General features: G+C 41.4%; 1 protein-coding gene across 1 annotated transcript; it reads right to left on the bottom strand.

Moving 5' to 3' along the window:
* Window positions 1-22061: 22061 nt before the first annotated feature.
* LOC119735864 lies at window positions 22062-23557 on the bottom strand. Its single transcript, XM_038209803.1, has 2 exons — window positions 23215-23557; window positions 22062-22699 (listed from the first exon to the last, which is right to left on the bottom strand). Exons 1-2 carry the CDS (start codon window positions 23513-23515, stop codon window positions 22062-22064), a joined length of 939 nt encoding a protein of 312 aa, XP_038065731.1. The 5' UTR covers window positions 23516-23557.
* Between the last annotated feature and the right edge of the window lie 3756 nt (window positions 23558-27313).

The raw sequence follows: 27313 nt of genomic DNA, 5'->3' as shown, positions 1-27313 counted from the left end.
CCAGCTCGCTTTAGACAGGAAAAGCAGACACGCTTCTCTTTCACCACTCTCACACGCTCTTCGGGGATTAGCTTTAAGACTGCAGGATACTGATCAGGCCCATGCTCCTCGGTTTCACGAACCCAGCATTTTGTCCACTTCGGGTTGACTCTTGCATCCTTTTGCAGCATACGATGACCACTGTTTGCATCAGTAATCTTTGCCATCCTTGGAGCACTCGCCTCAGTGCCAAACACAGGGTCGCCGATCTAACAGGCAGATGACTTCACAAACTTCAGGTTGGGTACCTGGTTCTTCTGCCGTATAGCTTGAACACCTCTCTCGTCCATATCTGCTGCAGAAACCTAGGCAACTTCTCGATGATCTTCTTCAAGCTTCCCTGATTGTTTAGCTCATGCAGAAAACCGAGGGTGTCTAAAACCCGGTAGCAGTTATCCAGATCATCCACATAACCTTCAAACTTTTTTACAAATCGAGGCCTGAACATTCACTGCACTGTTCCCAAACCTCCGTCTCAGTTTTGTGAGAGCAGCATGAAGTCCCTCAGTTGTTGGCTTCAGTACACAGTACTCGATGGCTTCCAAGGCACGACCACAACACAGAGATCTAACCACGTTCAGCTTTATGCTTGGATCAAGAATATAGGACACACTAATTTTATAGGAAGCAATGAGTGAGTGGTAGAACGAGGGGTCTCCATCAAAGTTCCTAACCTGTGCCTTAGGTAAGGCCATAGCCTGGACCATACTTTGTGGCTGTGGACAATCCTGGAACGAAATTTACCTCGTTATGGTTAAACATGTAATCTCAACATTGTCATTTGAAACTGAATCACAATTACCAGTAGGAATATAATTAGTGAGACAATCTACATTAGGCAAAAGAACATTCACTAGTGGGAGTCTCCAGCACACCATTTTTGGCGTCTAGCTTGACTGGAGTCTTACCCACATCACTTTGTGTCTTTCTTGCTTGACGGGCAACTTTGTTGAAGTCTTTCAACACGCCGTCAAGCCATTCTTCCTCTTGGGCTAACCCTTCATCGTCGGTGATGACGTCCACCAACAAGTCGTGTGCATCCTACACGGTGTCCAGTCTTATCTTGGCCTTGTCAGTAGCTAACGGACTTGGTTTGGTTGTTTTATTATGTAACAAGTTATTGCTTACAGGAAGGTTTCCATTGGAGATGGTTCTTGAAGAATTATTTTTTTTTAGGAAAGGGTTTCTTAAGGAAGAAAGTAATTGGTGAAGCTCACAAAATATTTTGTTGTTCTATATTAGGTGTATTATTGATACTCAATGGTTTCGCAGAACGCTGAGCATTCAAGCAGCCTTGCCATTATAGCTTTCTTTACCGTGCTACAAGAAGTAATGTACTTCATCAGTCTACGCCTCTCGGCTCTTTCAAGTTTGTACTCAATGCTGATATCAAAAACCGTCTTTAGTAGTTCATCGCAAAGATACATTATATGGAATAAATGGGATGTTAATACTAAACAATTTTCTTTTTATTACATAATATTAACAGTTATTGAAGATACTTAAAAGGTTAAGGTTGATTATTGGAGTCACAAAGCTGGAGAATTGATAGGCGCATAAAGTGTACGTTTGTGAATTTTTGGAATGATTTCTGGTAAACGTGATATGTAATTTATTGTGTTGTAATGTAGGTTGGTTGATGGAAATACACGTCTAAGAAGTTAACTGTGTTTTTTTGGTAGATGTTGAATGGGATAGGTATTGATTTTGGATAGATGTGTCCGAGTACATTGTATTTTGATGAGATGTGTATGGTTGACTTCCTTGGTGTTTCGCATTATATTTAGATTATGAAAAATTAAAATGTTTGGATGCTTTTGATGGTTGTGGAAGTTATATTCTCTGTGAGCTAATATAAGGTTTGCTATTTGTGCTGAGTGGTATTATCCCATTTGTATGCCTAGATTCTGTTTGAAGATGTTATTACCTTTTTTGAAGTTGCTGTAATTGCTGGTGAATGTATGTTGCTGTTTTAAATATGTGTAGAATTCTGGGGGTATTGTAGTAAGATTGTAATTTGGAGAAGTGTGTCATCAATATCTTGTGGTGCAATGTTGGTGTATAAGCTTCCAAATTCAAATGTGATCAAGGAGATGTCGTCGTGGTAGCGTATGTCTAAGGTTTGAAGGGCTTTAATTAATTGTAATGAATTTGTGATGATTGGCCATGGGAAATCATTTTCAAGAAAATTGTTTTCGAATCTACTGATTAAATGTTGAGATAAGGTCCGAGTGTTATAGAAGTGGGTGATGTTATCCAACTGTGTGCCGGTAATTATTGGTCGTACAATTTGTTTCAGTTGTTTTATACTTTGAAGTGTTGTGTTGTGTAAGGTGTTTGAATTTTTATTAAGTGTATTGTGTGAAAGTGTTATTGATTCTTTTAATGTGGATCGTACGTATTCGAAGGTGTTTTTGTAGACGTTAGGATTGCTTAACATGTAGTTGAGTTTTTTGTTCGGGCTTGTATTGTTTTTATTGAGTATTTCGTTTGTAGTTTGTGTTGTGTTTGAGTGTGTTGTTGATGTCTTTTTGAATCGGTGTTTTAAGAGTGGTGACTATTGTTTTGTGGAGTTTTGATGTTTGTAACTAGTTACGTTTTCGTGAGGGTTTGTGGGAATGAATGAGGTTCTTTGTTGAGAAGCTGTTCAATGCTTAGCGAGATTTATTTTTGGTGAAGTTGTGGAAGTTGATGCTGTCCTTGTTCATTTCCTGGATGTCGGTTTGATACATTGTTTTGTGCCTATGTGGAGTTAACTGTTTTCTGATGTAGTTGTTGTGTATGTCTTTGCGTTTGTTGATGAGAGCAACTGTTATGCAATAATTTGTTGAGGATCTAGATCCTCCTCCTCAAACAGGACCTGATTTACATTACAAAAAAAACAGGCTCATTAAGGAGGAAGAGGGAGTTGTAGATCTGTGAGAAGGATTCGTTTGAGGAGGGAGTTTGTAGATTGAGTTGTTTCGGAGGAACTCTTCTTTTTTGGTCAGACGAACTGTAAGAATCACATAGATATAGAGAGAGACAATTAAATTAAGGAAATAAAGAGGCTGGTAGGGAGAAAAACAGACATGAAATATCTTTTTTGACAATGTGGTGGCTCTAAAAATGGCCGTATTTTTATGGTGGAGATTTCCAGTACAAAAAAAACGTCTGTATCAGCTGCTGGATTGTAGGCGGCACAGGCAGCTGCTTATCAGCCGGAACTGGTGGAACGAAGAACGAAAAACGTATAGGCGGGGACATCGATGCCTTGCGGACAGCGGGGACATACAGATTTTGGAGGGACAAGCTGAAACCCTCGTACTGTGTGTGGTCTTTCGCCTTGGCCACACGCCACGCGTCATATGATCAAATCGGCACGGCCGATTTTTTTAAAATATATTTTTCCCCCGACAGGACGGGTCCCACCCCATCCAGAACTCGAACTGATAAGGGACGTCCCGGTCGAAGGTATCCCGAAGCTCCCCAAGCTCTGCCACTGTCTTGTTTTTTATTTCTACTGATTTGTACTTCCCAAGTCTTGGTGTCAATGGTCCTCGATGGCTGCGGTGTCGTCTCCGTCAGTTCGGCCACGCACAAGGCGAGGTTCTCTGCCTCTAGAACCCCGAAGTCGAGCGCATCTTCTCCCTCACTCTCGTCGGTGTTGATACTTTCTTCATCGTCGGAAGACTCGATGGGTAATACATTATCACTACTGGGTGTAATGATGTATTAGGTTTTTTTTTTTTTTTTTTTTTGCGGTGGGCTATTTTCTTGGTGCCATTGTGAATCGATGATCAGATGCCAGAGTGGAGAGAGGGATTTATAGAGCATATGAATTTGTTTAGTACTGAAAAGTTAAATAAAGTTGCAATGAAAAAAAGTTTACAGTAATCTGGGGTTCGATTAAATAAAACATGAGACCCAAACAGGGAAAAAGTTTGCTTCTGTGGCACATCTTCAGTAAAAGTAAGATTCGCGCGCGACTGCAACTGGAGCCTTTTTCAGTCAAACAGAAAACTCAACACAAATCTCTCGGGAGTGGGATGAACCTCAACAGTTGAACGTTCAATTGTGATTGTTTGATAACAGCCGAGTTCTGATCGAGTTTGATAACAGTCGAGGTTCGAAAAATTACATTCCGGTCAGTTTCGGGGCAGAAGGGCTACAGATCAGGGGACGACACTTGGGGCTATTTCATTCCAAAATATCTGTTCTGTTTTGTTGGGTTTCATGCAGTCACACTCAATACAAAAAAAATACAATTTAATCTCTTTAAGTTTCTTTTATGAGTTACCGTTCCAATCAGGATACGGTAAATATGGTACATTTTAAAAAGTCATTTTAATTTCAATACAAAAATTCATTGAGACGAAATTATTGCCGAACTTTTCATACAATAAAGCAATTTATTTAAACTAAGAGGGAATACAAAGTTTCTACAATTTTTCATGATATGTTTTAACCATTTGAATTCAGAAATACACGACGGTAATTACACAGTTATTTACACCCATGTACTGAGACGTGTTTCGAAGAAACATGCTTGCCAGTGACATCCATTTTCATTCTGATGCTTCGTTTTCAAGGCTATATTGCTGAGATCATGGATACCGGCGACTTTCTTGAAAACACTGCCCAACCATGAGTTGACTTGTCCACTTTTATTAAGGGTTTTGGGTTCGACCACCCAGTACTGTTCATATTTTGAAGCCATTGCTTCTCATTGAAACTAGATTCTCATGCCCGCCAATTAATTTGAAGGGGCATTTTGTGCTCAAATTTGAATCCGTGCATTAAAAGACCAGGGTATAATAGGGGACAAAAAAAGAACATGTTTCGTATAGCTGTGGACTAATAGGTCTCCACAAGGATGTCTCCATAAAGACAGATGTATGTTACTCAAAACAAAACATTTTCAAGGAATAGTTAAAAAGTCGCAAATTTGATTATTATTTAATGCACGGACCGTATGGTCGAAATTTCAGCCAAACACATTGTTTTGTAGTTTCCGTAACCGTAATGTCCTTTCACATCAGTAAGTCACTCCAGCTTGTCAGTGCTGTAGATTGTAACACTTTAATATCAACTTCAAACTTTCTTTGTGGATTGCTCTTGGTAATCCTGAATCCAATGCATTACGGCTGAATGTTCAAGTAACATAGGCTACAGCAATAGAATTACCGTATCCGCCATGGCTTGAGAAATACAGCAAAAACTTTTCTTTAAAAAGAACCGCTAATGTCATTCACGATTCTACCACCGCGAGTGATTTTGATTGCTGAACACATATTAAATGACTTTTGTTTCCTTTGCAGAAATAAAATAAAAAAGCGGAAGTCATTCCCAAGGTGAAACAGATTATTACACAGAGTTCTACTGCAGCACAGGATAGACGGCGGGATGACATCTGTCACTCTTACGGAATAAAATTCAATCAAAATTAATGCAGTGCAGAGAGATTTCAAAGTAACAATGTCAAAACAGAGGGTTATGGGGCTATGGGTCAAAGGGTTACGTCAATGAAAGACTCAAAAATTGCAAAATAACACCCACATTTTTGTTACACGTGTGTTTAGGTCAACTACGTCAATGAAGGTGGACTTTTTGAGGACGAGGTAGTTGCTTTATACTTGGATGATGACTAAAGTTGATACTGGCACAGCAGCAGTAAGTCGATACTGCAGTGATCAAAGATTTGTTGAGACCTCCGATCTTCCTGATCACGATTTTCCATTGAGACATTCCAAGCTGACACCACAAGGCTGTCTTGTACAACAGAAATCAGCAAATGACAGGCGGTCAAGAAGTGTGTCTCCTACTATAGACCAGATAAATACTAGGAGAAGCATATCAGCTTCACCTCCTAGTCAGTGGCCAGTAACTTTCCATAAAGACGCACACAGAAGGCAACATTTTGTCGCCTCGAAATGGGGACCTAAATGTGTTTCTCCATTCTGATAGATTTCTCCAGAGCACAAGTCAGATGCACTGTAACCAGCTACAACTTGTTTTGCACTCTGTGATGAAGAAAACGAACTAGTCTGAATTAACAATTATATGTGATGGAGGGCCAGACTGGAGGGCTGGCAGTCCGGCAAATGTCATAAACTATGGTAGTGTGGAGAGAATCCTGCAGTTAGATGCCGTGATTCTGAGGTAGTACGCCCCCTATCATAGTAGGTATAACCCCAGTGAACGGGTTTGGTTTCCCCTCACTAAATGGCTTGCCGAGACTACAACCCTACCTGGGGAGAGTGTACCTCCACAAAATCAAAAAAAAATCACAAGAAAAAAACAAGAAGTAGAAAGCAGTCTATGGCATTGCAGCGAAGAGGTTTGCCAACATATGGAGCAATCGTAACTTGGGTGGCTTCCCAGTTAAAACGTGAGACACTTCGAAAACTGACTGATTGCCCCCTGTATGCCATCCATACCGAACTTCATGATGAGGTCAAAGAAAACATGTTTTTTTTGTGAAACACCTCGTGAGGAAAACCTACCAGCTCGAGCATTGTAAATGCCATGCCAAATCATGCATACACAAAAATATGCTTAGCACAAAAACAGTCTGGCTTATAAAAGCTGGTTACCAGCCAAAAGTCAATGTGATTTTCGTGCTAAGCAAACAAAAGCTGAGAACCAATCATGAGCAATATATACATCACATGGAGTTTTAGCTGGTTACCTGGTTTTTATGCCAGACTTTTTGTGCCGAGTAAATTTTTGTGCCTAGCAGCACCGTGAAATTGGCCCCTGAGGCGTTGCGTTTTGAATTTAGAACTATAAAATTCTGATTTGCTGGTAAGAGGCACTGGATTTTTAGGAGTCCACATTTTATTGCGACACTGGAAAAGTGTCTAAGACCAGCTAGCCATGTCTTTATCATCCGTTTTAGACCGCGGCCACGTGACGACTGGGCTCTCGATCAATACACTGTAAAACGCGAGAACATGTGACACGTTTAAAAAAAAACCGCAGTGTTTTAGATTTAAACACTATGACAAAATTAAACACATCATGTGTTTTTAAACAAAACAGTTAGCGTTTAATGTCAACAGTGCTATAGGGTGTTTATTATGAGATCGGTTTTGGAAAATTGTTTAACTGTTAGTTAGCATTTTGTTAATTCCCAACGAATAACACTTTGTTTCAAAGGGCTTATTAACTAATTAGGACACTAATAATATAACTCAAGTTATTAATTTAGCTGTTTGTGTTCAACACCTAATAAACACGGTACACGTCAAGATGTTTAAATATGCCCACGTGATGTTAGGTCTTAACCAATAGGATTAAATCTGATTGCGTGCTGGCGTAATCGGGCCAGTTAATTACGCGGCACAAAGACAACCGCCATTTTTCTGACAATAATCTGGGCACACTTATGGAATAATGTAATTGCGAGAATTAGTATCGTCATTCGTGGTAAAAAAATTGGCATCGGGTAATGAAACTATATACATGTATGATGTAGTCTCACAGAAGGTACTAACAGTTGGTCATGACCTAGGCTAGAGGTCAAGTTTGGTATGCATATTGCCAAGTCAGCAAGAGTACTCAGATGCAACGTATTCTGTGCATGCAGTACGACGGTTGTAGTTTGAACCAGTTCTGGAAGCTTCCACACAGGTGGTAAGTTTTGTCTTTTGTGTTGTTTGATTTAATTAATCCCGATATACAATATGATAGATTTAGAAATATGAGATGAAATGAGATGAATTAGTGGGAGCAATTACTGGCCAAAGGATCGTGTGATAAAACATGAATATGAAGGGGAAAAACAAAAACCCTGATTTTGATTTCCTCATATTATTTTTCTTGGATGACGATGCTGTTACACAGTATAACTGCTGTGCAGCTCACAATATTATGAAGGAAGTTCTGTATTTGAGCCACATTAAGGGGATGGTCTATGTTGAGTGTATACTTAATATGAGGCTATAAGCCTATGGGGCGAATTACAATTGCAAACACGCAGTGTCAAAATGTTTGTAATCTTGGAAAATAAGTGGATTTTTTTTTGAAATCGTGATTTAACTATTCAAAAAAAGCATGCTAGTGTTATCACCACTGCCTAAGTTATGTTAGCTGAAAGGGACCAGCATGAATGATTTTGAAAAGAAAATTCTAGTATTTGTAATGTCAGGTACAAACTGTTTAACCATAATTTCCATTTCACATGATGTTATGGTGTATTTCTTATGTAAAGTCTATAAACTGACTCATTTGTAACCTACCAACTGTACAAAAATAGTCATAAAGTTGTAAATTTTGAAGACCCCAACTGATTGTCAGTAGATTCTGATAGAGGAAGACATGCTCTATCAAGTTATTTTTATTTCGTTGATTTTTGGAATGATACATTATTACAAAAATTGGGTCAAAGGTCACGACAGCATATTAAAGATTACGTTACCTACTTTTCACAAAATTTAATTTTGACAAAAGAAGTGATTTGAGCATGCAATCCTCATTATTTTAATACCAAATTCACATATATTCGATGAAAATTGCCATAGTTTTGACATATTTATACCAAAAAAGGTGGTATTTCATTCTAAAAATGTCATTTTTTTGTGGCTTCTGCCCTGACCACATGGTAGATCGGATCGGGCTAAAAATTGGTGTGTATTCATTGCTCATTAGGACCTACAAGCACAGCAATTTTTATCAAAATCGGAAGACATAAGGTAAAAAAGTGCGTTGGTCTGACATGGAATGACCCATAAACCCGAAGAGCGATCGCACGGCAACTTAGAAACAAATGTTAACTGTTGCGTGACAGCTGCGCAGATCGATGACTGCCATTTCATGAATGGTCCCTTCAATTTATTTGCTGATTTAAATTGCAAAAGCCATATATATGTCTTCTTCGTAGAAACATGGCACGATGGAGTTAATCCAATCTGGCTTAACATCGGAGGTGACAAAGGAGGCAACTCTTCAAGCTCGCCATCCAAGTAGCAAACACCAAGCACCACAACTCCCCCCCCCAAAAAAAAAAACACTGCTTCTAATTGTTCACATTTAGTTATTCTGATAAATTCTCTGACCTCATAATTCATCAAAGTATTTTAATTGCTCCGTTTCATCTTAAGTGGGATCATGGAACCAGACTACAAGAGTATGGTTGGTTTTTCTTAGATTTCCCAGCATCTCTGAACCCAAATCGTTAAGCAAGTCAGTTAAATAATATTTGCTATAACATATTAATCCTCCAAATCCATTTCTGAAAATTGCAGCAAAAGCAGATGTTGTACATTCCTTGTCGTTTGTGTTATGTGACGTCATAATGTCATCATGATGTAGTTACGAGTTATGTGTCAAGATGTGTCATCACGAGTCTTGTGACGTCGTCATGATGTCATCTGTCATGATCTTTAATGTGCATTTTCTAAGGACCTTTATAAACTGTATGTACATAGACAGGAATCTGATATGTTAACTTGAGGTGATTTCATTATGTCATGCGTTATTTTTAATCATGTTAATCCTCTCTGATGGTTGATGATTGCAAGAAAAATTTAGTGGCGTACGAATATGGAATTCTTTCCACTGGCCATTGTATCGACATAATGGTTTTCCTCAAATCTGTGTTATTTTCATTCGATATTGAACTTCTCCTTTGAGTACTAGTTTGAATTTACAACTCATTATGTTGCAGCTTTAGGTTCACATGTAAATGTTGTGTTCTCCAAGCTGAGCAAACACACTGCAAATGCTGCCATGAGGTTCCTGAAATAAGGCGGAAGATGGACGAGTTGCAGATGGATGCTAGGTCCTGCCTCACAACTCACGAGTGGCTTCAGGCATCATGTGTCCATCCTGCCACACTACTGATTGCTCATCGCCAGTACCAATCGCAGTATGGACGATCAGCGATTGAGTGAACCATTGACCAGTGAGTAAAATATTTTATACGCACTGTTTCATTTTATCTTTGCAGTTTTCCTTGGCCATTTTTATATTTTTTTCAGCAACAAATCATATCTGCTGTGGATAAAATAAGTGGCGAGGACTTGATCAACAGGCGGAATTTATCACATCTGGAAACAGCAATTGAAGAGCTGACAAAAAAGTAAAATGACCAGATAAAATGTAGATTAAAGCTCAGCATCTGGTTTCTGTTCAAAACAGCAGCAAAAGTGTGGAAAGTTCACTGCATAATCGAACACCGTCTGACAGACGCTGAAGAGGTTGACCGTTCCCTGTCCTTGATCTTAACTTGGGGTTTGTATTTTGGAGATTTTTTACCAATCTGGAATGGGATCAAAGAAGTTAGTTCCTTGTCTGACGCCAAAGGATATTCTCGTTGCAATTCGGGCCCTAGTTGAAGTTCGCGATGATGCATGGTGTTTACCCGAAAAATGAATTCCTTTTTCCATATACACAGAAGTCCACAAATCATGTTCATGTCTGGTTCTGTATCAAAAAAAAGACACGGGCAATGGAAGCTTAAGTACAGAAGCTACATCTTCTCACAGCAACAAGGTTCCGTCATCAAGCTCCCACATTGTATGCTTTACTCGATATCGAGTCTCTGAAAAGTGTTTTTTACAAACATGGATCATAGTGCGGACATTAACCAGAATATCTATTACTGCCCGTTAGTCGTCAAGGAGATCAAGTCTGTTGCCCGTTACTTAACATCAAACGACCCATCTACCTGCACCGGTAATTTGTGTATTTGAATTTTGTGTTTGTCTATATTTAAGCATTGTAAAGCTTTCATTCTGCTTTTGTCATGCTGTAGCATTTTGCATCCACCTTGAACCCACAAAGTCTTCAGTCTACTGTCATGCTTGTGACACAGTTACCTCTTAAAATTTGAGGTTTGCTCAGGGTGCAGGAACTTGGAATTATAAACGACCCCCCCCCCCCCCTGAATGTGATATTATGTGATTAATTTTACTAAACGCCCTTCGTATGTGGGTTTTTTTTAACAAGAAGTGACTCGGCAACTTGAAAGATTAAAGAAGGGGGCAACAGAGCGGTTAATCAACCTTAGATGGAACATTTTGTTCATAATTTTCTTTTGTTTCCTTTTTTTTGTAGCTCAGTTTAACAGACTAAGTTTTGAGACTCTAACCTGTGTAACATGATTAAAATCCTGCTCGTTCTGGAAGACACAGGTCATGCGACGGTGACAAGCCCCCCACGAAGCGGACGAAAGGTCAATGCAAGTTTAATAATAAACTTATTAGATTTATGTACACCCGACTGTCTTTAATGCAAAATCAGATGTACATACCCAAGGAGTTAAATCAGAATTGTGTATAACTAAATGGAATGCCAATCCTATTCATTGTGCACATTAAAGCAAAATCGGGATGATGGCTTTGTGTTTGCTAAAACCAGAATTTGTATAAAATACGCTAACTCTTAGGGGCCGCGACAATAATTTTGGATGTTGTCAAACACTTTGTTGAGAGAAGGGTTTACAGCTGAGAAAATAACAAAGAAGAAACAGTACTTGATGGCAAAATTCAGGTCATAATTAGTTGGAAAGGTGATAGGCAAGCACCTCCTCGTCATAGTGTTTTTTCGGCAAGATGGGGAGATAGCTACCGGGTAAAGAATCTATACAGACCTATAAAGTGGAACACCGTAACCATTGGACCACAGCGCCCCAAGTGGCAAAAGATCCATTTTCCATCGAGAACAAGTCCGAACAAGTCCGATCTAGAAGTACTGATGGGGATCATGGAATAAGAAACTTCAAGATCTCAACAAAATCCCCAGTGACAGACGAATCTTTGAATTTGAGGTTTGCGGCCTTTGCTTTGGCAAGAGATTCAATTATGACCAACACAAATCCACACATCTCGAGTACCAAGAACGGTTCCAACGCAGGTGTCCCCTCAGTTATGGTTGAAGGAACGTGAAAAGGCATTATAAAGCTACCAATGTGAGATGCACTGCTGACGTTAGCAGAGTAAATGCAAGAATCGAGCAAATTAAGCCGTGGATGACTAGGAGGCCAATAGAGAATCACAGAGGAAAAGAGAGCAGAAACGAGTCAAGAAAGCGGGATCAGGAGTTCAAAATGAAAGAAACCAAGGAAGATCGGGCACAGAAAGAGTATGAGAAAAGGAGAGGAAAGGAGGGAAACAAAAGGAGCAGAAATGACGGGAAAACATTTCCCGAACATTTAGTCAAGTTATATAAAACAAGCTGTAAAGACCTAGACAGAGATCAGCAAAATCAACTTGCATGTATGCTCAAAATCTATTGCAGTGAAACGTCTTTAACGAGGCACCATACAATTGGCACACAGCCCAGAAAAATGTATACAATCGCGCACTCAGTGCCGTGAACGCGCGAATATCGGCCCTTTTTTACCTGCACACTAAAGTGTGAATATCGTGTGCATAGATTTGTGCTTGAAAACCACCATTTTAGTTTCAAATGAGTGAAATGTGTATTTTCTTTACACTCTAATGTCACAATGGACGTTCTCTGCTACCGCTGGGCTAGGTGTTAGTTTATTTCAAGTTGACGAAAGGAGTGATTTTTGGATGAATTAGTCTTCGTAGTCTCAAAGTTTGTGGATTTATTACAATACGACTGTTTCATGTCAGGTGCAATTAGAGGCTTAGTTCACTACACAGCCGTACACTTTCCAGGCGTTCGGGGAACTTTAGGGAACCTGATTAAAAAATTAGAACCAAGAATATTAAGAACCTGGGAATCTTAGGAACCGGGGCAACTTTAAAATTATAAACTTTGTGATTACAATTTATCATTGGCAACGTTATTACAATTTATAGAGCTGGACCTTGAATCCAAGTTATATGATTTTTGTAACACTTGTTTTGTGAGTTAGATTGAGATTCAGATCCAGAACTATTGTAATTGATTTTGTAAACAAGTAATCTGTAACAAGTTAATGAGACCAAACATAATTTGACTCCTCCTAGTGTTTTTATTTTGTCTGTTAGCCTTGATTTGTCCTTTGCGTCCTTAAATCTAATCATTTAAGCGGACGTTCTTAGTGGCGTACCGCTACAAAAGTGGCGCCATAGACAGGATTCCTCACAACTTATTTACCTACTAGTAGGGCTTAAAGTATTTTTTCTCCATGTCTACTCTTCCCGCTACACTATCGATTTGTTGTTGCAATGGATGCATATGATCTGCTGGCAGGAGATGGCAGGACGTCTGCTGTTCAACATGGATTTGACACAGGATCGACACAGCGAATTCGACAACGGCCAAGAAGACTACCAATTCATTAGCGACAAGTCGCAATTCATCAGCGACAAGCGAAGGGGGGGAGGGGTGTCATAGAACTTTCGTATAGCCCCTGGGCTGCGCCGTATGTGTTAGTAAAGAAAACGGATGGATCTACCAGATTCTGTTTAGATTATCGGAAAATTAACGCGGCTGCGATCTAGGTTTAATTCCCACCGCTGCCACTAAAATGTAACGATTCCGTCAATGCCTTTGATTAATCTAGACAAAAACTAAAGATGGTCCCAGTTGTCTGCCAGTAGCTTGAGTTGAGTTTTCGATGAGTGAGATTAAATGCAGGAAGAACAAAAGAAAAATTTTTTAGTTTAGTTCTTAAGTAAACTGTCCAATCTTTAAAAGAATGACCTCTATAATGTCCACAAAATGGTTCTCTTTTGCCAATCAACTCTTACAAAGAACTTTTATTCTGGGTCACAAGTAAACTGTACAATCTTTAAAAGAACGCTCTCTATCTGTTAAGTTGAGATTTCAATAAAATATGAGCGATTCGGTGGTAGCATTGGTAGCGTACGATAACCTCACTTCTGGTATTCTTTTATACTGCATTAAAAACTGGTAAGAAAAACAAGTATATTTGCTATGACTGATTCTACTCAAATAAGGTGTCGTTTCTCCGTCCAATAGCCTGAAAACGCAAAACAATGCACGCTTGCCTGTGCATGCAAGCGTTGGGCTATAACTGAGAGGTCTTGAGCTGTCTGCTCCAAGAGAAAACAGAACCCAAATATTTGAAAATCAGCTTTAATGCAAAGTGCCGACGCGCTCTGCGTTAGCGCCTGTGCGTGTGCTAACGCACCTCATTCAACAGCAATGATTGGCTAAAATAATAACAACACTCCTACGGTAGCTTGTTACAATACATCAGTGCGTATGAACTGGGCTCAAAGTCGTGCCGTGCGCGTAATTTTTATTCCTAGGAGGGTTAGGGGCGATGTCATGAATAATTCATGTTTATCCATGAGAACGGACAATGACATCAACAGCATTGTTGTTAGTTACTCAACTAGTTACAATACATTAAAGCATTTTAAAGAACGGTTGTCGTCGAGCTACCACACAGTAGCCTAGTGGATAGCGAGACGGGCTATGGATACAAAGATCCCTGGTTCGAATCCACGTCGTCGCTGCTCATTTTCATCAGCTATTTTTCTTCTCCAAATTTATCACTGGGATAATTTTAAATTAAGGGGAAAATAGAACGAGAACCTAAGTCTTGCAATGATTCAAAGGAAAAACTGAATTATTCAAAACATTGCCCCTAACCCTCCTAGGAAAAAAATTACGCGTGCCGTGCATGGGCGGTGAACGTACAGGAATACGTTAGTGAAACTGCACAGCATAACATGGAGTCAACGTAGGCACAGCTGAGAGTAATATTAATTGAACAAGTATCATTAATTGAACAAATATCTTATGTAAAAACTAAGTTCTCGGCTATTAAAAAGGGTCAGTGGTTCTAAGTTATTCAGCGAGTTCTATCCTTAATTTAATTAGGAACTTCGGTAAGCATTGGATTTGGAAAAGTAAATAAGCATCTCGGCGATTTTCGCCGCACTACCCCCAGCTTAAAATACAAATGCGTCCTCGCATCTACTCACTTTAAAATAAAAACAATATTGAGAAATTGTATGCATCAACAATTCATCTTTTGCAATTTACAAACAAAATTAAATGCTAAATCCTGGCAAAAAGTTTGCTTTCCCAACGATATAATTAAACAGTTTTGTCCTAGCAGTTTTGTCCTCAACAGAAAGTACAAAGATGGTGCTAACATTATGAAGCAATATAAATCAATCATGCCGACTAATCAAAATCTTCCTATGGCTAAGCAATTATGTGTTCAGAGCAAATCTTGCCTTGTCATTGCATGTAGGCTAGCACGTCACAGCACAGTCGTACACAAGTACCATCATGGACGATTAACTCAAAACTTACTTTTATTTAACTTTAAGTCTCCCAGTCCCAACTCTTGTTAAAACTTTGGAGCCAACTTGGTCTCTAGAACAATAACAGATTCTCCTCCCCTAGTATTAAACTCACCATGATTGGTCGGAAGTCTGCACAAATTATTAATGAAATAATGGAAATACAGAGCACACAGTGTTGACAGCAAGCTGACAATCTCGTGTTGGTAAACAAAAATAGCACGTCTGGTGCCTGGGGGTATTAGATTTCTGAAGACTGTAAGGACTCCGACTATAGGCTTGACGCAATGAATAGAGGGTAAAGATCAACCAATCACAAGCTAAAAATTCCTGAGGTACCATGACGTATTCCCAGGTCCGTCATAAGCATGGAAAACTCGGAAAGGCGGCAATTTGGAACTGCTTACAGTTTGTAAATAATGTAGTAAGAATACACGCTAATTTTAACTCAAAACTCAAACACAATACATTTCCAAAATAAAAACCATAGCTATTGAGTATAGAGTAAATAACCGCCTACCGGATTGAGTGAATCGACATGAATTATCTGCGTCAATCAGGTTATTTTTTTGGCCCTTAGCTAGTGCTCATTGTTCGAAATCTCGGGTGCTGTCGACTTTGCATCATAGCCAACCTGCCACTGTGGTCGTCCGAAGGCTGCGTTGGCTGAAAGCAGGTACTCGTTAAACCTGACGGAGTAGATCCGTCCGTCTGGGAAATAAGCTGCCTTCATCACCTGTCGGTAAATCAGTCCGTGATTTAGTTGATGAATTATTGTTCTGTTGTCTGACGAGGCCTTCAGAGAAGGCCTCTCTTCGAAGATTGCTGACTTTGGCCCCTGCCGAACCTCAGGTAACGAGGCGTAGTAACGTTCGGGCTAGTCACGGGAGGCTGGACGGCAACGGTGGCTCCGGTGTTGGCTTGGGCTCGGTGGGGCAAGTTGCTGGGCCCACTGCCATGACTGCGGGAGTTTCTGCACATTCTTCTTGGTCCTGGAAAAGTTCCCTGTCTGGAATCGCCGGAGGAAATGGGTCTCGGGGAGAAGTGCCTGGAGATGAGAAGGCAACACCAACACTGGGTAAAGTCGGCGGCGATTGTGTAGCAAGAGGGATGGAAAGAGACGGGGAAGAGATATCGTTGCAATCTCCTCCAAGATTAGCCCCATAAATGTGGCCAATCTACTGGACTTCCTCCGTAAATAAAGGCCACACTTCACCATGTACAAAAACATGTCGAACTTTGTAAAATTTTGATTTTCACATTTAGGCTTCGTTTGCATTGTATTTTTGCTTTAGAATCATACTCAGCCTCTTTATAGGCTAATGAGAAAGTATTGCCTTTTTCAGATGTCTATTTTTCGTGAAATTTCCAGATTCGTTTCCATACGTTTGCGCAAAATTTCAACATAAAATTTCACGAAAATTTGACATCTGGAAAAGGCAGCACTTTCTGAATATCCTATAAAGAAGGTGAGTATGTTTCCAAAGAAAAAATAAACTACAAACTAAGCTTTATAGTGAACATCAAAATTTGACAAAGTTCGACATGTGTTTGTATATGGTGGAAGTGTGGCCTTTATTTACGGATGTAAAATTGGCAACATTTATGGGGCTACTCCAAGATCTGCCCTACAACCTCGTTAAGCCTGCCAGATTTCTTGCCTTCTTGAGCTCTTGCACTTGGTGAATCCCTCTCTGTTTTCAGCCCATCAGGTATTGAAACTATCTTGGACTTCTATCTTGGACTTGATGGTCGAAGTCCGCTCTGTCGGTGTTGACTGCCATTGCGGCGTAGGCCTATTGGTCACTTGTGTTTTCCGGCAATCCCGGGGCGTATCTTGTGCTCCCAGGGCATATGCTGCTGGTAATATGTAAATTGATCGAACGTCTTGTCAATAACTTGCAAGTTTCTCCTTCGACAGCCTGTCGTTTTCCCCAGCCTGTGCCTTGACGTTGACTTATCTTCCTCTGTCGACTGTCTTGCATCTTGCAACATGCATCATGATCTTAACTCAGCCTGGCCTATACTGACAAACAATGAATGAATGATGAAAATAAACCCAATCAAGCAGTGCGCATGTGATACGCCCCAGGATGTTACGTCATCGTGGTTATAGCCACTTTTTCACAGGAGTTTGAACTTGTAGTGACGTCATTGACTTTTGACAGATTCTCGTCTGCAAGTCTTTTGTGTCACTGTTTCACAGCTTGGGGGCAGTTTCCTGTACTTTCTTGATTACTAAGTCCCAATAATTGCATTTGACTCAAATTATATTGCCTTCCCCAACCCAGCCTTCCCTTTTCTATGACAGCACCCTCAACACTGGTCCCGGTCAAGCACTAGCTCGGCAAACATCTCCGGTATCTCCTAATTAATCTCGACGGGTTTTTAAAGATTCACTGTACCCCTGGTTAGATCGAACCCCGGATTCCCCCTTAACATTTTGGTGGCAGCGGTGGGATATCTCTGTGGAGACTACGCTACGAAGAGAAAGAGGAACAATGAAAATTTCAGACCCCGAGATCAAATTTGAACCCATTCAAGAGGGATTACCGAAAAGTGATGAGGCGAGCCTTAGTACGGACCAAGGAGAATCCATTACAGAATCACCGATGAAGGTAGGAGGCTATACATCAACCTTATTGTTGATTAACTTGGATGACGAACAGGAAGAAGTAGCGAGAATGAGGCGGGAAAACGATAATTAAAGAAGACAACTGGAGGTGATGAAGAAACATTTCAGTTTGAACTACTAGCGGAGTTGAATGGCTGGGGAAGATCAGCAAAGGCAACCTACCTTGCTGCGAGTTTGCGAGGACCAGCACAATCCGTACTAGGCGATTTGGAAGGCGAACGAAGACGTTGTTACCGTCCTTTAACCGCTGCTTTAGGACGGACACTCGGCCCAGAAAATCAGACTGAATTTATTTAGAGTTCAGCTAAAGAATAGAATCAGAGGACGAAACGAAACACTACCAGAATTGGCCCAAGCAATCAGACATTTGACGAGACGGGCGTATTCTATCGCAAATTATGAACGGCAAGAGACATTGACAAAGTAACACTTCATTGATGCGTTGATTGACGCTAATTTATAAGATGGCGAGTATTTCAGTCACGACCCTCAAGTCTTGAAGACGTGGAATTGGAGGCATTCCAGGCTGCAGATAGGCAACATACATGGCCGAGAAACCTTCGCGAAGAATCATAAATGCAGATGTCGAAAGACAAGGTCACAGAAGTCCCAAAAGGGAAAAGCAAAGTTTGCAGGAACAGTTGACGTCATTGACAACAAGTATTGAAAGAGCACTGGTGGAAGGATTCAAAAATGTGTAGAAACAGCTGAACGTTGGTAATGATAGGAGGAATTCAAATTCACCTGGTGAAATCTCAACTATGAGTGTTGGAATTGCAACGAGTTGGGCCACGTTAGACGTGATTGTCCGAGACCGGAGCGAAGGGCGAGGCAACCAAGCTATTCGAATCGTTATGACGGCAGACAGCAGTATCAGCAGGGAAACGGACAGCAGTCGAACAACCGGGCCCATGTTCGGCTAAGCAACCAGGGTCCAACCATGACAGTTGACAGTTGAAACAGGTGCAGATGGGCTATAGGTGAGAGGGTGTGTTGAAGACATAAACGTGACTTTTCTAGTTGATACGGGGCAAATGTAACCATTGTACGGCCTGATATCTACTACAAGACACCTGAGAGTAAACGGCCGCCGCTGGAGAAAAAGAAGTTTGAGATGGTGATGGTAGACGGAAAACCACTTTCTTTCAAGGGGCAAGGAATTTTCAAGATAAACATTGGTGGAGATGTTTGCAAGGAAGCACATCACATTGAGTGGATTGCTGATATCAAACTTGAAGGTATCTTTGGGTATGACTTTCTTCACCAGTACAACTGCGAGCTTGATGTTGGGAAAGGTGTGATGAAATTCGGAGATGAATCTGTAAGGTAACAGGGAGTCCAAAACCGTCATGTGTCAGAGTTATTGCCGATATGAATTTGTCTATACCGCTGATGGGGTCCGCTCGTAAGTCCGACGCCTCATAGGTCCGACGCCTCATAAGTCCGACAAAATTGCATTCCCTAACCAAATAAAGGCCCAAAATCCGACGCCACAAAGGTCCGACGATTCATAAATTCGACGCCTTATAAGTCCGACAACGGAAAAAACAAGGCGTTTAATTTTTCGGACTTATGAGGCGTCGGACCTATGAGGCGGCATAAATAAATTTTATGCTTCATAAGTCCGACGCCTCATAAGTCCGAAGTTTCGGACTTATGAGGCTTCGGACTTATGATACGGCTCCCCGCTGATGGCAGACGTTTTAGTACCAGGTCGAGTGGTGAATCCAAATAACATTGGCTTTGCTGTGATGGAGCTGACTGAGAAGTTAACCTCATGCCAAGGTTCTAATTGAAGCAAGTTCAGAACAAGTTCCAGTGCGTCTTCTTAATTGGAGTGATCAGCCTTCAAGATTGTATAAGGGAACGAACAAAGCAACAACATGCGAGCCGATTAAAAAAGTAGTCTCGACCAAAGAAAATAATGAGAAGATGCATACAGCGGTTGTCCAAACCAAGGGGTGTGAGTGGAGTTTAAAAAAAATAGCTGAAAATAGCTGAACCTGTAAATAACTGAACCTGCGAGCGCGAAGCCCTTACGGCGTGGGGTCCGGGGCCCGCCCAAGGGCCCCGGGAAAATTTTGAAATGTAGATGCTCTGTGGTGCATTTTACAGCCTCCTGGGCCAACTATTGGTCAAAAATATTTGCAATTTATGCATGTTTTTAAATTAACTTTTTATTCAGATTGGCTTGAAACTGCCTAAATGGCCAACTTGTATATGGAAATTGTGTTGAAATTGAGGTTTGGAGTGCGAGTCTGCCAAAGCCCCGCCCTGCAAAAAATAAACTTCCTTTAAATCTAGCTCTTTCATGCTGTCTGGCCGTTGCAAACCTCACAAGGGACTCTCCTTACCTTATAAGGCCCTTTTCTGTTTTTTTACACGGTGTTCTTCAAGATCCTCTTGTGCCCTTTTGAATTGTTCAAGTTTAGTTTGGGTTTTTGATGACACTGTGACTGTCTTGACCGGTTTCTCGAAACCCATCTTGTTCTTCTTTTCTTCTTCTTTCTTCCTTGCACTATCTTTGTGATCTGCATACGTGCGGTATGCAGTCAGCATATTTTTGCACAAGGTGGTATTTACAGGAGTGTAGGATGGGTCTGCCCTGTCAAAGTACTGCAAGGCTGTCTTGTTGTTTGACATTAGCTCGTACTTGACAGTCTGGATTGCGGAGAAGCTGCCGACTTGTAAGGCGGACAGGCTAAATACCCCCTGTTCACTTACCGGGAGCCGCTTTCAATTGAGCCCCTCTTTTATCGGCTCCCGCTTGAAAAGAAAGCGGGTGACCTGTTTCTACAAACCGTCCCACGGTTGGCACTCCCGGCTGCGGTTTCATACCCATCATCGGCGGCTTCTACTCACCGACCGCAAAGACCTGGTACATTGCTAATCCTCTGATCTTTTGTCTGCCCTAAACATACAAGCCCCACTGCAAACCGTCACCATGCACGGCTGTACCGTGTGCGTTCATGCGTGGACCGTCTCCCGCTTTGGCTTGAAGGGTCCCACATTTCCTCAATAACAATACCGTCCCACGGTAAATGAACAGGGGGTATTTAGCCCGCCCGCCTAAGCTTGACTTCTTCTTGTTCAAGACATCCTTCGTGATGCTGAAGGATGACTCAACAGCTGGGCCATGGAAGCAGCTTAGCAGGGCAAACACCATTTTGGTCAGGTTTGGGTATGTGCTGGCACATCCGCTCCAGAAACTGACAATGTCCATGTTTCCTTCTGTTGACTTAGGGGTACTTCCTAATTGATATTGACGTGCTTCAATATCAAATTGTTCCTTGCTACAATCGTCCGTAAATACATTAGAGACCAACTGGGGTAACCTAAGGAGGTATCTCAGTGTGGTGGTGTGCCCCCTGCAGATTGGATCAATGGCTGAAATGCTCCTTAACAGCTGGTTGTTCACTGGCATTTTTCTTTGCAGACATTCAGCACATTTGACATAGGCATTTACAAGTGTCCTGGTCACTTCCTGGGCCATTGTCTTTGGCAGATTACTCTGAATGTGCTTCACCAGAAATATTGCATTATCTGGGAGGCGGTTTGTCTTGTCATCTACCTGAAGCTGAACTAATCCTCTTGGTGTGATTTCACGGAGCTTCTCTGGTCTGATGAAACAACACAAGAAATTCTTCAACAGTTCGGTCTGTTTGTCATTCAGAAGGTGCACCAGACTTGTCTCCATTTGGAACAGCATCACGTATTTCTTCAGAAGTGGAAGTACTGAAATAAATACATGCAGTAGGACTTTGGTTTTTGGAGCTGTGAAGAACAACTTTTGCACAATTCTGTTTGTTCTTTCCACACCCTCTTTGGTCATTGTCTTCATCTTTGGTCGCATTTGGTTTTGCAGTTCTTTTATTGCTTGTTGATTCTTCTTGCCAACATTGTACTTCTTGTATATGTCAAGAACACATGAGTGGTAGGTGACACGGTCATCGTCGGATAGGAATGCGGAGTAAAAGACAATGTATGCATCCCACATACGTACTGTATCCACACTTACGTCATATACTGATAACCATCTATGGCTCACATAGTTTTCAGGTGATGTACCTTTGATACCAAGTGTGTCACATACCATAGTTAGCACTTCCTTCTTATACGCAGACCATTTAAAGTCATTGAACAAACTTGTCAACAATCCTTCCACATATTTCTCGAATGGCGCACAGAAATATTTTGCGGCATTGTGTGCATGGTGACATGAGTCACCATCCACATCGAGCATGTTTTTTCTTTCTGATCAATGTTTCTAGTCCCCCTTTGGATCCACGCATCACATTACAACTATCCATCAGTATGGAAACCAGGTTCTTCCAAGGCAGTCTTAGTTCTTCAAACAATCTCACAAGTTCTTGATACAGAGTCTTGCTGTCAACCTTTGTTACTGCAAATGACGACAGGTGTTTGATTACAACTTTCTGATCTTTATCGGAATAGTAACAAACTAATACCGACACAACGCGAAGGTTTGTTTCACTTGTGCATTCATCGATGTTCAAGGAAAAGAATGAAGTCTGTAGATCTTCAACACATTCTTCTTGGAAGGTTTTGCCCAGTCCGTAAGTCATTTTATATGAGGCTGACGTACGGTCCATTGAGATTCCATCTAAAGCCTGCTTATCCTTGGCCAGAGACTTACTTAGGGAAACGAGATCAGGAACAACTGCATACGGCAATGATTTCTCAGCAGCAAAGGCTAGGACAGTTGCTTCTGCAGTGGATACTCTGTCTATCAGTGACACTCGTGGTTCAGGTATGCTACTTTTGGGATTTTCTGCTGCCTTTTTTAACATTGGATGAATGCCATAAGTAGTGTCTGTGCTTGATTCTGGCTGTTTCTGACCTGTAATAATTAATAAATAAAAGGACCAAAAAATGAGCAACAAATAACAAATGGCTAACATAAGTTCAGGATGGAAAAAAATATTAGTTGAAAATGGCTTCAGACCAATTGAAACTCCATGCACCTGCACTAACTAAATTCAGGGGTGAGGTTGGGGAAAAATGAAAGATCCACAACATAGACTTTGTTGTACACAACCGCTGAAGTGGCGTCAGGTTGCAACATTTTTTCCCCTATCATTGTCTATGGGAGTATGGGATATATTTGTATTTGCCTAAAGACACCCCTTAAAATACCCAATCATATTGTTTTACAGACTTGTAAAGGTTAATAATCATGAAATCATGAAAAATCTGACAAATCTCACCCCTGACTAAAAAGTCCTGCAGCATGTCTAAAAGCATGTAAATTATGTGTAGGGGCCTACTGAGAACTGGTGTTTTAAATGTCAAATAAATCATGAAGATTCTGGTTTATACACATAGGCCTACAAGTACAATGTACATGTATGTTACCTGGAAGTACAGTGTTGCTCTTCCTCATGTTCACGATGGATAGATGGGAAGGGTTTTGCACATGCTGTACGAGGGAAAATCGACCACGTTTTCCATATTTTAACTCCTTACTGCAGATGATACACATCGCGTGTCCTGGCTTCTGGATTTTTCTAATCGAGTCGCCTAATTTCTGCCCATTTACCACGTGTTCCATCCAAATCCATTTCCACGGATTCGTAACCTGAGGATCGGTCTTGTCGATGTCCGTGTCAAACTCCGAACCTCTTTGGATAATAACACATTTGTGTTGCACCGACATCTTGCGGAATTAATGTCGTCAAAACACGTTCGAATCATCCGAAACGACACACTAACGTATGTACATGTATCAGCATGCAGGATGCATGCATGCAATGAAATGCACACATGAACTTTGCCCCGCATGGTGCCCTCTACCGGCACGGCGACAAGTTACTAGTCTTATTTCAAGGCTTTATATTTGCAACAAGACGAAGTTTACAGCGAGTTATTGTGGAGATCATTGCGTGTCACTACATGCATAGACACCTGAACGGCCGCAAAGAGTCCCAACGTGCTTCATGGCGCATGTGTGAATATTCATATTTATCTGCAGCCAATCACAGCGCAATGACTGTTGGTTCCCCGGATGCTGTTTACATGTTGTGTACAATACATTGTACACACGCGGCTTAGTACCGGCGGCTTCGAGCTGAAAAATGCGTGCACATCGCATAGTAAAGTACACACGTACGTGTACTGTACATTGTACATGTACATTGAATACTCGCTTGCACGCACCACAGAGCTACGTGATAGAGAGCTGATCGCGTGCGTTCGGCGACGCGTCGGCGGCGGAAAATAAAATAAACGGAAATAAAATCAATGCTTACGCGCGGGGGGAAAAGCGGAGGAAAATCTGGACCATCGGAAGAAAAAAAGCGGAAAACAAAATGTGGCACGCTGAACAAAAAAGCGGAAATCCGCTAAATAGCGGAGATTTCACAATGTTTCTAGCCTGTTCACTGCTTAGTAAGCAGTGAACAGGCTAGAAACATTGTACCGGAAGTTTCAAGCAGGCGCTCGAAAGATTAGTAGAAGTGCTGGTTCGATTAACGACAGCTGGGCTGAAGCTGAGCCCCAAGGAGTGTTGTTTCTTCAGCGAAAAGTGTCAATTTTTGGGTCATAAAGTTTCTTCAAGGAATCGCCACTGACAAGACGAAAATAGACGCGGTTCGAAAATGGCGGACACCGAGGAATGTAACTGAAGTTAAGAATTTTCTTGGCCTGTGTTCCTACTGTAGACGATTCGTGACAAACGAATTAGAGGCCGACGGAGCAACGTTGCAACAAGTGCACTGTGTTGTCCAAAGACACCCCACAACGAGGAGAAAAGAGAGAAAAAAACAGTCGAGCATGTCGAGCATAATTATGCAGTAGCGGGTGATGCTTAAACTTCACCCATCCCCAATAGCGATGCGACCAGTGACACCCAAGATTTTGGCGAAGTAGTTGGAAATTACAGAAGTGGACCAGCTGCTCGAGACACTGAACACACCAAAGGTGAGCCCGCCGATGGCTACTTCGCCAGCAATGGAAGATTTTCGGCCCCCTCCAACTCCACTTAGCCCGTCCAAGTCCATGGAGGAATGGATTATTGTAGTGACCGAGATGGACTTCACCAGTCCCAGCCAACACGCAGCCGCCTCTACAATCGGCTTCGATCATTAGCTTCACCCGTCCCCGCATCGGAAGCAGGCGCAGGCCCCGTCCCCGAAGGTACCACCGAAGACGACCACGCAAATGAAGAGGATCCCCAGCACGGCCGGAGAAACCCCCGTTCCCACCCCTAAGTTCTCAAGAGAGCTCGAGCACTGATCGCCGCCTCTTTAACCATGCGGGGGAAGGCGTCCCCAAGTCTGCATCCGGCGCAGAAGTTTCATGGATGAGACAGCAAGCTCGCACTGATAACACGGCAAGAAAGACAATGGGTGATTTTCTTCATCACCTTGACTTCGGAATAACAGTGCGCCAGGTCCAGGAGACGGCAAGATTTTCGATATATGTTTGACATCACTGCATTTTCTTCAATAAACTTGGGGTTTGTTTACATTCATTCACACCGTGTGAAGTGAGCATGTTGGGGATAATGTATAATTTGTTCACATTTTTAGAGCAGATTTACTGTAAGGAATGTCTTTAAGATTGATTTCAGCAATTTTGTGTGATATGTTGCTGTATAATTTTGGAGAAATTTATGAGAAGTTATCGCTTTTTGAATTATTTTACTGTAACTTTTTACAAATATGGGCGTTGCCTATTTACTAGCGCGTACTTTTGACTTCGCGCTGGGCGCGTAGCCCGTAGGGTACAAAAAGGGCAGAATTGTTGCTAATTAAGTTATTTGGTTTTGAATTTGGTTGATGTTGGTGTTGCAAATATATTGTGCTGCTGAATTCCGACGCAATTAATTGTGCTTTGGGGAGCTAGCTAGTCTGAGCTATTTGATGTAAGTGAACCAAATACTAGGGAGCCAAGCCAAATTGATTGACTTCATCACTTATGTAGTGTAGAGCCAGGATAAATAATTTACTAGATTTATCTGGACCACTGCATCATCATTTGTGTAGTGGGGAGCAAGGATAAAATACTTCAGATTTATCCGGTCCACCGCATTATTGACTTGTGCACTGGGGAGCTTTGCATCCCTTGTGTTTTAAGGAGCCAGGATAAAGAGAATTTAGGATTGATCTGCATTGCTGCCTCATTCATTTGTGTATTGTGGAGCAAGGCTAATCTATATATTTCTTAGAGCCCTACATTGACTGTGCGCTGGGGAGCTACTGGTGCATTGACTGTGTACTGGGGAGCCGCATTGAGTTAGACGCAGACAGTAGAGTCAAAGTAATTTTTTATTAAGTTATTTTAAAGAACTTCTGAGTTTTTGAGTGGTGATTTTGTTGGAATTAAGCTGACATTTATTTTTTCCCGGGCGTATTTTGAGAAAGGCCTGAGGCCTATTTAGTATTTTGAGAAAGGCCTTGGGCCTTAGTAAATTTTTCTTGAAGGAAGACAGGTTTAAACGATACCTGGTCTTTGCTTCGCAAGATAAGTGGAAAGGTTTAGACGATACCTTGCTCCAGAATTGTATATTTTACAATTATGTAAAATAGAATGCACTGTTAATGAACAGAGATTTTTTTTAACAGTGTAGAACCTTATAGAAAAAACGGATTGCCTTGTGCAATGTTAGCTTATCGTAGTTCAGTGCAGGAGTCGGACACGGAATGTAGAATTACCATTAGATTCGCCAGAGGAAGAAATCACTCCTGAGGGTAGTAATTATGCTGAGGAATTACAAGACCGTTTGGGTATAGCCCACTATAGGGCAAGGACATGGTTGAGACAGGCTGCAGAGCATCAGAAGAAGAATTATAATAGGACAACCAAGGATGGTAGGATTACTGTAGGGTCATATGTATGGCTCCAAAATCCATAGGGAAAGAAAGGAAAAGCCCCAAATTAGTCCTCCCTTGGGAAGGACCATACAAGGTGGTAGCTCCGCTCACTGACGTAGTGTTTTACTATTCGCAAGGGAAGACATGGCAAGTTTGTTGTTATCCATGCAGACAGACTTAAGCCATATCAAGGGCCACCTGTTAGAGCAAACACTAAAAGAAACAAAGGAAAATCAGTGGAACTTAAGAGGAGAAACCCAAAGAAAGAAAGAAACCAATGCGATATGGGGAATTTGACATGTAATATTAGCATGTGAAAACTAAACAAAATTGTTGGTGTTTTTTTTTATTCAATCAGAAAAATGGATCTTGCAGATCTTTAGGAGGTAATTGAGAACAGGAGTATTGTCCGCTGTGAGACATGTGGTCTGAAGTTTTGGCAACGCTCAAATTTCAATAGACTCGCATCACCACCCACCTGACCTACCGGGAGAAATCTAAATGTTGCCAGTTCCCTCAGTGGTATTAGCAACGATACCACCTCCGGCGGCATTACCAGACGGCCCACCCTAGCAGAGCCCGTGAAGCGGGATCCGTCAACTCCTTGGTGGAGAAGATTGACAGCAACCACCATGCCCCAA

Source organism: Patiria miniata, unplaced genomic scaffold (genome assembly GCF_015706575.1).
Source record: "Patiria miniata isolate m_02_andy unplaced genomic scaffold, ASM1570657v1 HiC_scaffold_29, whole genome shotgun sequence".
In the NCBI taxonomy this organism is placed as follows: domain Eukaryota; kingdom Metazoa; phylum Echinodermata; class Asteroidea; order Valvatida; family Asterinidae; genus Patiria; species Patiria miniata.
This window is presented reverse-complemented; position numbering and strand designations above follow the sequence as displayed.

Excerpts from the sequence above, each read along its gene's own strand:
- LOC119735864 (XM_038209803.1), bottom strand. The coding sequence starts at position 23,515 with ATGTCGGTGCAACACAAATGTGTTATTATCCAAAGAGGTTCGGAGTTT. Across the intron at positions 22,700-23,214 it reads GAGCAACACTGTACTTCCAG|GTCAGAAACAGCCAGAATCA; the intron begins GTAACATACATG and ends TAATTATTACAG.